Below are 13120 nucleotides of genomic sequence, written 5' to 3'. Positions count from 1 at the left end.
TCTCACGGTGTGTAAGAATTCTCTATCAACTTCTCATCACTTGATATATTAGTCTATGTGACTTAAACTATTAGTGAAGCAAGAGGTTACCTATTGTAACATAGGTGACTATACTTAATATACAACTTAAACAATGATTCATATATCATCTCAGATTTGTGACCTCATATTCATATAATTCTTATCATTTCAACAACCATTTTCATATAATATAAATCACTTAAATAAAACACAATTCAATGATATATGGAAATCAATATTTTATTTCATTTTATATTTAACATTCACATTCAATCAATTAAAGAGATAAAAAGAAAGAATGAATCTTTTTAGCTTGAGTGAAAATTGATTCACTTGAGCGAAAATTTATTCATTTGACGAAAATCCAACAATTGTAGGGTTAATTTATGCAATATTTTCACTTGATCAAAAATAGGACTGAGAACAAGACTGATTTTCTACTCTATTTTCGTTAAGCAACAATGGAGTTGAGAACAAATGTTTATTTCATGTTATATTTTTGCTTAAGCAAAAAACTAGAAAATCAACTTCATGCAGCGGGACCAATTTGTTTTCAAAACTTTACCCAAAATTAATAGATCAATTTGCAACTTTTAGACAACTGTAAAGGCCAACATAACTATAATTTGCTTAAATGTAACTTGCACTCTCATTGAACTCACATCTCAATCCATAATAAGTAATATAAATTACTATTCTCATCAAAAATTATATTCAAAACTCATTTTAAGAATCTTCAAAATTTAACACGCAAAAACATCATATCAATATCTCAACAATGATATTAAATTCAAAGAGCTCTAAAATAATCATCAATTAACCAAAAAATTCAAATAACATTTCTACTCCATATCAAACATTTACATATTTTAAAAAAAAAAAACACAATTCCTACCTAAGAATCAAAATATTGTGACCAGGTCACCTTTACATCCATATTATTTCTTCTAAAGTTTTATAAAAAAAATATATAAATTTCCCTTACTTATTAAAACTTGTTTACTCAAACTTAAGCTTTCACTTCAAATTACACAAAAAAAAGTTAAACATATACTTAAAAGTCTTTTATCGAGAATCTAACATACCCTTATGTCTCTTATCAAGAATCTAAACATACCTTTATGACCTTGAACTGACAAAAATTCAATTTTTTTTCCTAAAAAAATCACATGTTCACATTGATTGGACAAATTTGTTCTATTCTCCACTTGGATCTCTAAAGTGAATTTAGATCAAAAAAAGATAAATATAAAAAAAAACAAAGAAAAATGTTTTATAGAATTATATTTTTTTCTAAAATAAAGTTTGAGCATTTCAAATTTTCTATTTATATATCTTTTACTTAAATATTAAAATATTCATCTCTCAATCCATTTAAACTAATTTTATTTTAAACAATTAACTAACTAACAGTTAGATATAAATTACACATAATCCTTAAGATTGATTGAATCACTAAGACTGATGAGATAATAAATATAGGTTGATGAAAATAATTTAGTACAAGATATTTACAAATTTTAACTAACTAAGGTAACATGATAAATCATGATATATGATAAATCATAATATACCATAATCATGATATAAGACAAAAATATTGGAAAAAAATAGTTAGCAAAAATAGTAGTAAGAAAAATATCTTAATGATAATTATATTGTCCCACAAGTAGTTTTGTCTTGAAATGGTGGGCAAAACAATAACAACACATAACCTGCACATTTGTGTACAAGTTACATAAATGAATTAAATTAAAGGTAAAAAAACAGTGAAGTTTTGAAGGAGTTTTTTTTTTGTCTTCTAAACTAAAAACACAAAGGTTGGAGGGAATAAATTTATAAAACACAAGTGGTAAATACATTTGACCCTTCTACCTCATAAGTTTGAAAGGGTCTTGCTTTATAATTAATTATTCACTGTGTAATTCATTTTTTCAATGTGACTTTCTTAGTTTCTAATGGTGCATTTCTTGCAGTCATTTTGGTCACAAGTAGTAATACACAACAATGACATCATAGCAGTCTTTTATTGACCAAATAACTTAGACTTTCACAAGTTTGATAATTTCCTATCAATTTTATTCACACGGTATCAATGTAAAATTCATTAAATTTAAACTAACTATTTAATAATTTATATACTATTTAAATAATTGTGTGTTTTAGTTATTTTATTATTTGATTTTTAATTTCTTGATTTCAATTTAAAAGGATTAGTATACTTCAAATACTTGCTACCTTCTTAATTTTTTTATAACTAATTTAGAACATAGGTTATAAAAACCTAAAATTAGAAATTACTTGGAGATGTGTGCTCAGTTTTGTTTTTTTTTACTTTTTAAGTGTTGTAGTGGGGTGCTAATAGAACATTTTAATAAAATATAAACAGATAAGTTTAAATGTGTAAAAAAATAAATAGAATTTTTAAAATAAATCAAAACTTTTTACAAAAAGATATAAAAAAAAAAAAAGCATACCTTTCTTTTCATACAATTTTCTTTTTTAAATAATAGCTGTCATATTAAGGCCGAAAGCAAAGTTTACAGTGGAATATTGTTTACTATAAAAGGTGTGCAAAGATATCTATATCAAAAAAGTGCAAATCGGTGGAAATTAAAGAAAATTTAACATTTTATTAAATTTACAAAGTTTTATTTATAATTTTTGAGATCACCCTCTATACTTAAAGGTAAAAATAAAATAGGTAAAATTAAATAGAAAAAATTACTAAAATTGGTATATACTAATTATACCAAATTTACATAAGAATTCATGGAGATATAATATGATTAATGGTGAGGATGAAGACTTATTAAATGTTCAACAAACAAAAATATCTAGATATCTACGTGTCAAATTGTTATTATCATATTATAAAGAAATATCAAAATTATTATTATCATATTATAAAGAAATGTGTTTCTGTAATTATCTGATGAAAAATTACTTTGGATTAATGTGTAACTATTTTAAATGATATTTTTAAATATTTAAATGAATTAATGTTAATACAAACATAATCCACAATGACAAATTCAGCTGCCACAAAGTATTCAAATCAACCTTATAATAAAAATAAAATATTTTAATGAAATATAATATAATTTTATTTTTAAAATATCATATATTTTTTTATAAATTTTAAGAATAAATCTAATAAAAAATAAAATTAGTTTCAAAAGGTAATCTAAAAAAAATTAAACTATGTTAATTTCTAATAAATTACCTTTCTTAAAAAATGATTATTTTACTATAAATAAAATTATAAATAAATATAATATAAAGAATATACCTTTTAAGAATAATGTAAATAATTTTATTTTCGTATTTCAGTTTCTCCTAACAAATTCAGATAAATACACTCAATTCAGATAAATTCAGATAAATATCTAAAGTAAATATTTCTGTCACATCACAGAATAAGTATAAAAATAACCCATTAAAACAAGTCAAGACGCATGCATTTGTAAATATTATTTTAATTTTCTACTTTTTCTTGTTGGTTGGTTGTTAAATTTTATAGTCTATAAGTTTTCAAACCTACGCGTACAACATATAAATAAATGCTACCATAACAAACTCGCAGTCATTCATATAATTACTTCAAACATTAAAAATATATTTATTACTGTTTTAAACTATATAATTCATGATATTAATATTAACAGGTAAAATTGATTAACATTAAGATATTATTCACATTAATTAGTCAAATAGATTAAAATTTGACAAATTAATGTATATAAGTTTATTTATGCTCCAAGAGTTATTTTACTGAGTTTTGATTTATTTCTTTAATAAATCTTGCTTATTGTATTATTTTTAATTTATATTTTAGTATAAAAATCTTATAGAACTCATATTTTATATTCAATAGATATATTTTATAAAATTTAAATCTTACTCTTATAATGTAGTATATAGTCTACAAGACTAAATCCAATTTTAGTAGATAATTAATTATTAATAGAAGATATTTTTCATTTTAGCAGGTATTAATTAATTTTACAGAAGACTTGAATATGAACACGTTGATAAGTTGATATGTAAAATATTGAAGGATACATAATTTTGCACGCTTTGCAAAAGAGTGTTAGGAGAAGAAACAGCAACCGAAACTTTTAATATTAATTCTGCCTAAATATCCGGTGACTGCCCGAAATCTTTATGCGCGTATGGTCAAGCTGCCCGAAATCTGAACGGGCAGGTCCAAACTCCAAGAAGACTCCAACACTGACATTATTATCTATCACCCTCAGAGTTGAACCAGACACACTACCACGTCACCACCGTGGGAGGCGGCGCGTGAAACGGTTTCCGGCCACCTCTCTCTGTGCGAAGTGGTGATCGAGGAAATGGGTCAGAGGCTGAGTTGCGTACAGCAGAACGAGGACCATGGTTTGTTCCCTGCACTTGCAACCGGAGAACTGGAGGTTGTTGAGACCATGGTGGAGAAAGACCCCACTGTACTGGAACACACCACTGGCCATGACAGGCTCTCCCCCTTGCATGTAGCTGCTGCCAATGGTCGGATCCAGGTTGTTCTCTTGGAGCTGAATGCTGTTGTGTGCTTTTGTTTCTATGTCTTTTTATGTCCTTTTGATCATGGTGCTGTGTTTGTGTTTTTTGCAGGTTCTTTCCATGTTGCTGGACAGGTCTTCCAATGTTGACATATTGAATCGCCAGAAACAGGTGTTTCTCTTGTCTATGTTTATGTTTACCTGTAACTGCAATTCAACTCTTAAGCTTTAGGATAAACATTATGGACAAGAAAATAAGAATTTAAAATGAGTTGGGTTTTATAATTTCAAATTAATCCATGTATACTGTCACTTCATATGAGTTTTCTCATTCAAAGTGCAATAGTTTTTTTCACTTTCTTATTTGTTTTTGTCTATAGAGAAGTTTACTTAAAGAGAGTACTAGTCCCTACTCTTGTGAGTTTCAAACTATATGTTGTACCCTTGTTTTAGTTTTGTTAACTGCTAAAATTGAATTACTTATGTTTTCTTTTTGTGTGTAGACCCCGTTGATGTTGGCTGTAATGCATGGAAAGACTGGTTGCGTTGAGAAGCTTATCAATGCTGGAGCAAATGTATGTTATGGTTTTTGTTTTGTTTAGTTTTTGTAGTACAATAGTTTGGGTTTGTTGTAATTTTGAGAAAAGTTGTTTTTGGTTTTCTCCTTGTTAGGGTAATGATAGTGGTATGTGTTTTTGATGTTCCAGATATTGATGTTTGATTCTATACGTCGAAGAACTTGCTTACACTATGCTGCTTATTATGGACATATAGATTGCCTTAAGGCTATTCTTTCTGCTGCTCATTCCACACCTGTTGCAGATTCTTGGTTAGACATACAATTTTCTTCTCTCTTTCTCTCTCTGTACACACACTAGTCTTATGGATCCAAGCACATACAAACAAGAATTTTGATGCTTAATTCTTCGATGGAATTGTCAGGGGATTTGCAAGATTTGTCAACATAAGAGACGGAAATGGTGCTACCCCTCTGCATCTTGCAGCTCGCCATAGACGGTCTGAATGTCTTCATGCCCTTCTTGACAATGGTGCTCTTGTTTGTGCTTCAACCGGTGGATATGGGTAATTGTCTTAGAAGTTATGCATTAGTCAGTATTGTATGAGTTTTGATGGCTTTTCATTCAGATTGATGAAAGTAACATGTGCAGTTACCCTGGAAGCACACCACTACATATGGCTGCCCGTGGTGGTTCTTTGGACTGTGTTCGGATGTTGCTTGCTTATGGAGCGGATAGACTTCAATTAGATTCTTCTGGGTATGTAAATGTTTTCTACAGTTTAAGGATCTATTATAGCTGTCAGTGTAGATCACCATTGAAAATATGGAAAAGACTTGAAGGATCACTCATGAATTATCAGTATATAGTGTGAAGTTGCTAAATATGCATATCTAATTCTTTAATTGCTAACTAATTTCTCTTTATAAATATATGAGTTAAATAATTTTTTGGTACCTCCAGCCTGTATTGAAATTGCTACTTTCAAATTTTTTGCAGGGCTTTTCATATTGAACATCTAATAAATATGATAATTTGTCATGACAATTACTTTGTTCCTTTCGAAATAACAGTGTTGACATATTAGTTTTGATAGTGTTACATGTTTGCATACCTACAATATCTTACTAGGATGATTACATGTCAACATCGTTAGCTAAAGAGTAATAAAGTTACTACCAAGACTAAATCAGCATATTTATTAAATGTTAGGTATCCAAAACACTGAAAAATTTTGGTCGTCCAATTTTAATACAGACCAATTTTGGAGGTACCAAAAACTTGTTTAATCCTGAATAAAAAGAAAGAATGAAGCAAGTGACAAGCTTCAGTTTTTTTTTTCCATAAAAGTGAATTTGTTAACTGACTGAAACTTTGAAGTTTGTTTGTTGGTTAAGAAATAATTTTTTAAGTCTCTGAACGGGATTTCTACACTTAAAAACTGAACCTTATCAGATGAAGAAACAAATTTATTAATGAAAATTGAAAAACATAAGCTTATTTCCAGACTATTTAACTATACTTTGTGCTTGATATCTATGTTGTGTTGTGCGCCTACATATCTCAAGAGACGTAAATTTTTTTTGTTTTTCCTCAGTTAATGTCAACAGAGAGTGATTTCTTTCTTCAGCCCTTTTCTTGTCCTTTCCATAATTCTAAAAAAAATCTGGATTTTTATTCACCCGAAGCAAATCTGTTAAGACCTGGCTTAAATATTCTTTTTCAGAAAAATACCATTTTCAGTGGCCCTGAAGCACAAGCACAAGGCATGTGCTGCCCTGCTGGATCCTTCATCAGCAGCACCCCTTGTTTGGCCATCCCCGTTAAAGTTCATCAGTGAGCTCAGTCAAGAAGCAAAGGCCTTACTGGAAAATGCCTTGCTTGAAGCTAACAGGGAGAGGGAAAAGGCCATACTTAAGGAGGTTGACATGCCTCCATCCCCTCTGCATTCTGAGAGTGAAGACAGTAATATGGCCTCTGAGGTACAACATCTTCCTTTCTTGACTGCTGTAGGATTTAGATTAGTAGTTTTACTTCAATGCATTTTTCAGTTTAGAATGGTTAAAGATTATGCTTTGGTAGAGGTCCCTAGAGTGTTCTTTAGGACACAATAACACTACACACTACTATTTTATCTGCAATGTACTCTGGTAGGTTTTTGATGGCTGTATTTTTTTCTTGTAATGCTTCATTCCGAGACTTCCAGGATTTAGAATGCAATAGCCTTATTAGTATCTCATGCCAATGCATGAGTGTGATTAACTGTTTCTCTGGAAACATGGAATAGACATTTTGTCTTTAAAAGATGATAAATTATTTAGTTGTTGGTTATTTCTCTTCGTATAGGCCAACGATGTGGAGTTATGTTGCATATGCTTTGACCAAGTGTGCACAATCGAGGTCAGACCCTGTGGCCATGAAATGTGTGCTCATTGCACCCTAGCACTATGCTGTCACAAGAAGCCTGATCCTGCTACTACTGCCCTTTCTGGACCATCTTGTCCATTTTGCCGTGGTGCCATTATTCAATTACTAGTTGCTAAGATTAACAAGAGCTGTGATACCGAAGTGGAATCTAGCCCTGTGAAGCCAAGGAGATCCCGAAAATCAAATTTCAGTGAAGGAAGCAGCAGCTTCAAGAGTTTGTCGGCCTCATTTGGAAGGATTGCGGGCCGCAATTCAGGGAAAATTACAGATGAAAAGCAATGGGAGGTTTCTTGAGGCTTGATAATTGTTGGTGGTTATTTTCATTCCAAACCGGCAGGAAATTGATATGAATGATGGTTTTAATTTCTGTGGAATGGCTGCCTATATTGGTTTCTTGTATTCATTTTGTTTCAATTGTTCAAAGATCACTAAGATCATGAGATACAATAGTTTGTATTTGGTTTGAGTTTTGATTTCTGAAATCTGATTCTTTGTTGGAATTGGAGGACAGAACGATTGTGTAATGTTTCCCCCAAATATGAAATATAGTATGCAAGAGTTAAAGGTAAGTTTCTTTACTGCCTTAACAATGGTAAACATATATGGATTCACACACACAAGCACGTATTCTTTCTTAATAAAGAAAGACTATACCTTCATTAAAATGTGAGTGTTCATTTATTTAAGCAGAGTAATTGGTTCACATAATTTGAATAGTGAACATCTGATGGAAAAGTCAAAATTAGTTTTGATTAGTCTCAAAGATTTTTACTTTAGTCTGTATACTCAACCAGGAAGCCTTAATCACCAAACTTCAACACTTTATTTTATTTTTTATGTGAAGCACTTTTGCATGACCAACTTTATTTTGTTTCCCCTTGAAATAAAGGAGAAAGGACTTGACATACTAATCATCACTGGTGATCCCCACCAATATAGAAACAAGCACACAAACCAATATGTAATTACTTCTTCCACTCCAGAATGATATGCAACTTCAGTAACTTAAAGAGGCTTCAAATTTATGGTCTGCAGCATGTATTTATTGTTGTATTACTATCATGAAGAACTGGAGACTATATGGGGCAGAATGGAGTACGAATAGAACATCCTAATGCCTTGAAATTTAATTACCAAGCAGGAGAATCTCCTGAAACAGATAAAGAACTCCATGACCTCTAAATGAAATATAAATCAATAAAAAGGGATCATCACATGTTGAATATCCACACTAACAAGAAAAAAAACTATTGGTGTTCCTTATCCATCAGTCTTCTAGTTCACTGTTAGAATCATGTTAATGTCCACCATCATCACCCAATGAAGCAGATGGCCAATGATCAATTTGGGTACCCACTAAAAGTGAGGTTGAATCTTGAATAGGGGAGAAAACATTGGGTCCGTAAGTCGTAGGACACTGGTTCCTTCTGTATGTACTCGCTACTCTTCTCTCAGCTTCAAGGTAGTGACCAAGAGAGGGGGCATCATTCCCACTCACTGCATCAGTACTTAGCCTTGAGCAAAGTGAAAACAACCAAGGCTTCAGCTTGTGAATCCTTTTGCTGTCCTTCGACGGTTCCACCATTCTTCCTCTTGTTGATCTCCCTGAGAGTTCTAAGAAGCTAGAAATACCAATGAGGCTGCCAAGTGTCATGCTCTTGTCACGGAAGAATGATCCAGTGGACTATAGCAAGCCATGTCAAGTGAGTTAAGGTAAAATGGCTTGATCATGAATACTTCTATAAACAAATAAAATATATGCCAAATTTCAATTCACATTCACTAACACGATTGGAAAAAAAAAAAACAGTAATGAATGGGAGGGTAAATGTGCACAGTTTTATTCCCTAAGAGACTATGTCCAAGATTTGAATCCTTGACCAGATATCATTATGCCAAAGGCTCTCTCAATCATTACTAAAGAATCATCTATGAAAAATATTACTCATACAGTCTTGTGTGTTTGATCTGTTTTACAATATGATTGTCCCTTTCTGACACTGTTCAAGGGTGGTTTTCTGCTGTTTACTTCTTTTTCCCCCAAACCCTCTAATAAAATACTCAAATTTCAACAAAGCGTGCTTCTGATTGATCTTAAAATGACAAACAGTATACCAACAAAATGGCAATTAAAGTGAAATGAACGTCACTCTGTCAAACAATTATGTGCTAGGCCATGGCATGGACCCCATTAGCGCCAAGCAATTATTTACACACAAAAGAAGCGAAGGATCCAAAAGAGACCGACAGGGGAAGAAATCCAAAGCTTTATGGGCATGTTCATTACGTGGAGCTTCTTTTTCCTATTCATTTTTGGCTTGGACTAGTTCAAAAATTGAAAAGCTTCATCTTCGTCAGTGAAATAAACACAAAGTACGTAGTCAAAAGCCAGTGTTCTAACAAGCAAAAAAGAGTAAAGCGTGTCTAAGTTAAGACGAGCTGAATAGGCAAGGGTTCAAGAACCGAAAAGGGAACATTGCTGTGTGAAGCTGAGAAGAGCAAGAGTCACAATCAAACTTGATTAACCATTGCAGGATGTGAAACAGTCATTATTTCGGACCAAAAAAGTTGCACCAAGATGTATACATATACGTACAAAATATTTGAGATGTCTCTGTCTGTGACTACGAACACTTTTATAAATAATACCCAAAAGAATTAAGTGCTGTCATCATAGCAGTAAAAATACAAAATGAAACCACAAAAACAAAGAAACAATGACATGACAACATGCTAGGAAGGTCATAGCAGCTTAGGACAAAGGAACAGGTAGCAGTAAGTAGCAATGGCATCAACGAAACAAAAGGGTCGTTACAACACTATCTTGCATTAATAATTGATAATATCAATAATAAAAAATAATGACAAAATACGTTTTACACTTCAATTTTAAGTTAAAATTGGACTTAACCTCTGTACTTTAGAAACAATAATTTTGACTCCTATTTTAAATAATGGGTGAATTTTGTGCCTCCTACTATTCCATGTTCCACGAAGAAAAACAAAATGTATCCATTATCACAAATTCAAGAAACAAAACAATCAAACTAACTAAAATAAACTTTAAACTTGAAAATTGAGGATCTAAAACACATTGTACCCTAATAATAATTTAAGTTCTTGAATTTTTGTTCAAAGAAAATTTCGAACCTCCATGTCAAGATCTGAGGAAGAATCAGTTGAAGGGGTATGAGAAGCAGTGAGCACAGTGCTGAAGGAGGCTGACCCAGAACCATTTCTCACCAGTCCAAGTCTAGAATTCAAGAATCTCAATCCCAAAGGCCACCCTTCTTCCTGCATCAGCAGCAGCAAAGTGAAAACCAAAAACTGAATCTGATAAACAAGCTGCTGTAAACAACACCCTCAAAATCATTTCAAAGCACCCCACTTTATATTCAGAGAACATCAATATGAGTCTGCACCTTATGAGTGTATTGAGTGCGCGCGTGTGTGTGAGAGAGAGAGAGAAGGGAAAAGGGTACCTGTTGAGCCATTACTGTGTTTGCTGAATGAAATGGAGGAGCAGAAGTGAGTAACAACACAGTGAAACAAAATACTAGGAAAGTATCCAAACAAGTGTCACTTCAGACAAAGAAGTATCACCTCCAGATTGTGTACCCTATGGCCAAAACACCATAAAACAAATAAACTAAAGTCAAAATTTAGTAAGAAAGTGGAAAAACAAGAAACGAGTGGCACCGACATATTGAACAGAAGTGGTATAAAGTTGACATTGAAGCAAGGAGAAAAGACTTAGACGTAACAAAGAGGTTCTTTGGTCGAAACTGAAGCCGTTTGAATGGTTAATTAAGCACATTAATGTTAGCTCTGAAAGTCACACATCGGAGAGAGAAAGGGTGTGAGGTGAGTGTGACATCTTACCTCTCAGGGTGGATTGGGAGGCTCTGCATAGAATCTGAGGGAGGCAGAATAGTTTGCTATCACTCACAGAGTTCAGAAACGCAAAAGATGGCGACTTCAATATAATGGTTAATAGCGATTCAGAAAAAAAAAAAATCTTATATATGAAAATGTGAAAAGAAGATTTTGTTTTGAATTTTATGGAAATGCAGTGGAAATAATAAAAAAAAATACATTTTTTAATTTCTTAATGTGTTAATATTAACATTAGTCATAAAAAAAGTTAGGAGTCTAATGTTTTTAAAAAAAAAATCTTAAAAAAATATTAATTTTTAATTGTTATGTAATAATGTTACTAGATGTAGATATAATGTAATGATGTCAAGTAAGAGTGTATTTTCTTTTTATAAATTGTGTTTTGAATCTCTCATTTATTTATATCAAATAATGATGTGATTTGTTCCATCAAACTTATATAGGAAAAGAACCAACTTAGTCAAATTATAGAAGTGGTATGGCATAAATGTGTGGTTTGGATTAGGGATGAAAAAGTAACCAGTGAAAGAAAAAATAAATAAAGAGAAACATAGGGAAAAATTAAAATTGAATAGAATGAGTAAAAAAGTCAAATATTTTAATTTATTATTAATTATTTTTTATAAAAAATATAAACATTGATAAAAAAAATTCATGATATATATATATATATATTAATAAAAATATTTACAATATAATGATTGTATATGAGAATTTAAGAGAGTGAAAAAATTCCTATTACATATGAAATTTGTGTATAAGAGAGAGTTAACACTAGAATTTTTCATTCTTCTTTTTGAGATTGTATATGAGTGTAATTTATTAACGTTTTTTTTACCATTTACCTCTTTCAAACTTTGACTTGATAATGTGAAATGATGGTTTTGAAAAAATTGAATTTATAGATTAAAGTTAAATTATCAATTGAAAAAAAGTTGATCAATATATTAAATACACAAATAAAAGAAAAAAAAGTAAGTCATCTTTAACTCTAGAGATTAAGTTTCACTTCATTTAAGAAAGGAAACATTTTCCTCTTATAGAAATTTAAAACTACAATCAAGGAATGATGAATCTTTCCAAGTTCTAAGAAGAATCAATAACAATGTATATGAGTTAGATTTACCACATGATTATATTTTATTTTTTAAGTCATATACTACTCAAATTGGTAAGGAGAAGCAATACAAGTCATGTGATATTTATGCTAGTGTAGTGAGGAGTTTAATGTATGTGATTGTGCATTAGACTAAACCTTACCCAAAAAGTTAGTTTGGTGAGTAGATATGTGAGAAATCCTATGAAGGAGCACTAACATGCAATGAAACGAATTCTAAGATACAAAAAGAAGAAGACATTGAAATTCTATTCAAGGATGATTCATAATGTACTCTAATAAAGTTTTTTTACTCAAACTTTTTTGTAGACTTAAACGTTACACCGTTCATAATAGGCTATATGTTTACTATTAAAGAGTCCATGGTTAGTTGGAAAGTAAATCTTTAAACATAGTAGCTTTGTTAACATTGATTCAGACATGCTAATTAGATTGCTTTTATTTTTTAGGTATTCCCAAAATTTGAGGATGAATTCTCTCCAAGAAGGAAAAATAAAAAGTGCATGAATGGAAAATATCTTTATTAGGTTTAACTAAATAAAAGTGTTTATTTAGAATTTAATTTTATTATAATTTTTTAGAAAAAAAATTTACTCCCTTTCATTTGCAAAACGGGCCAA

General features: G+C 30.9%; 2 protein-coding genes across 4 annotated transcripts; one reads left to right on the top strand and one right to left on the bottom strand.

The window, feature by feature from the left end:
* Window positions 1-4045: 4045 nt before the first annotated feature.
* On the top strand, window positions 4046-8055 carry LOC137827029 (E3 ubiquitin-protein ligase XB3-like). Its single transcript, XM_068633222.1, has 8 exons — window positions 4046-4559; window positions 4654-4713; window positions 5045-5116; window positions 5249-5370; window positions 5484-5624; window positions 5711-5818; window positions 6786-7041; window positions 7406-8055. Exons 1-8 carry the CDS (start codon window positions 4377-4379, stop codon window positions 7778-7780), a joined length of 1317 nt encoding a protein of 438 aa, XP_068489323.1. The 5' UTR covers window positions 4046-4376; the 3' UTR covers window positions 7781-8055.
* Window positions 8056-8507: 452 nt separating this feature from the next.
* Window positions 8508-11474, bottom strand: LOC137827030 (uncharacterized protein At3g17950-like). Of its 3 annotated transcripts, XM_068633225.1 has the most exons (5): window positions 11369-11474; window positions 11090-11105; window positions 10969-10991; window positions 10637-10780; window positions 8508-9170 (listed from the first exon to the last, which is right to left on the bottom strand). In XM_068633225.1, exons 3-5 carry the CDS (start codon window positions 10978-10980, stop codon window positions 8784-8786), a joined length of 543 nt encoding a protein of 180 aa, XP_068489326.1. In that variant the 5' UTR covers window positions 10981-10991; window positions 11090-11105; window positions 11369-11474; the 3' UTR covers window positions 8508-8783. The 3 variants fall into 3 exon arrangements, with proteins under 3 accessions (XP_068489326.1, XP_068489324.1, XP_068489325.1); XM_068633223.1 differs by having other exon boundaries at window positions 10969-11105; XM_068633224.1 differs by having other exon boundaries at window positions 10969-11105; window positions 11251-11387.
* Between the last annotated feature and the right edge of the window lie 1646 nt (window positions 11475-13120).

This window comes from Phaseolus vulgaris, chromosome 8 (genome assembly GCF_000499845.2).
Source record: "Phaseolus vulgaris cultivar G19833 chromosome 8, P. vulgaris v2.0, whole genome shotgun sequence".
NCBI classification, from domain to species: Eukaryota; Viridiplantae; Streptophyta; class Magnoliopsida; order Fabales; family Fabaceae; genus Phaseolus; species Phaseolus vulgaris.
This window is presented reverse-complemented; position numbering and strand designations above follow the sequence as displayed.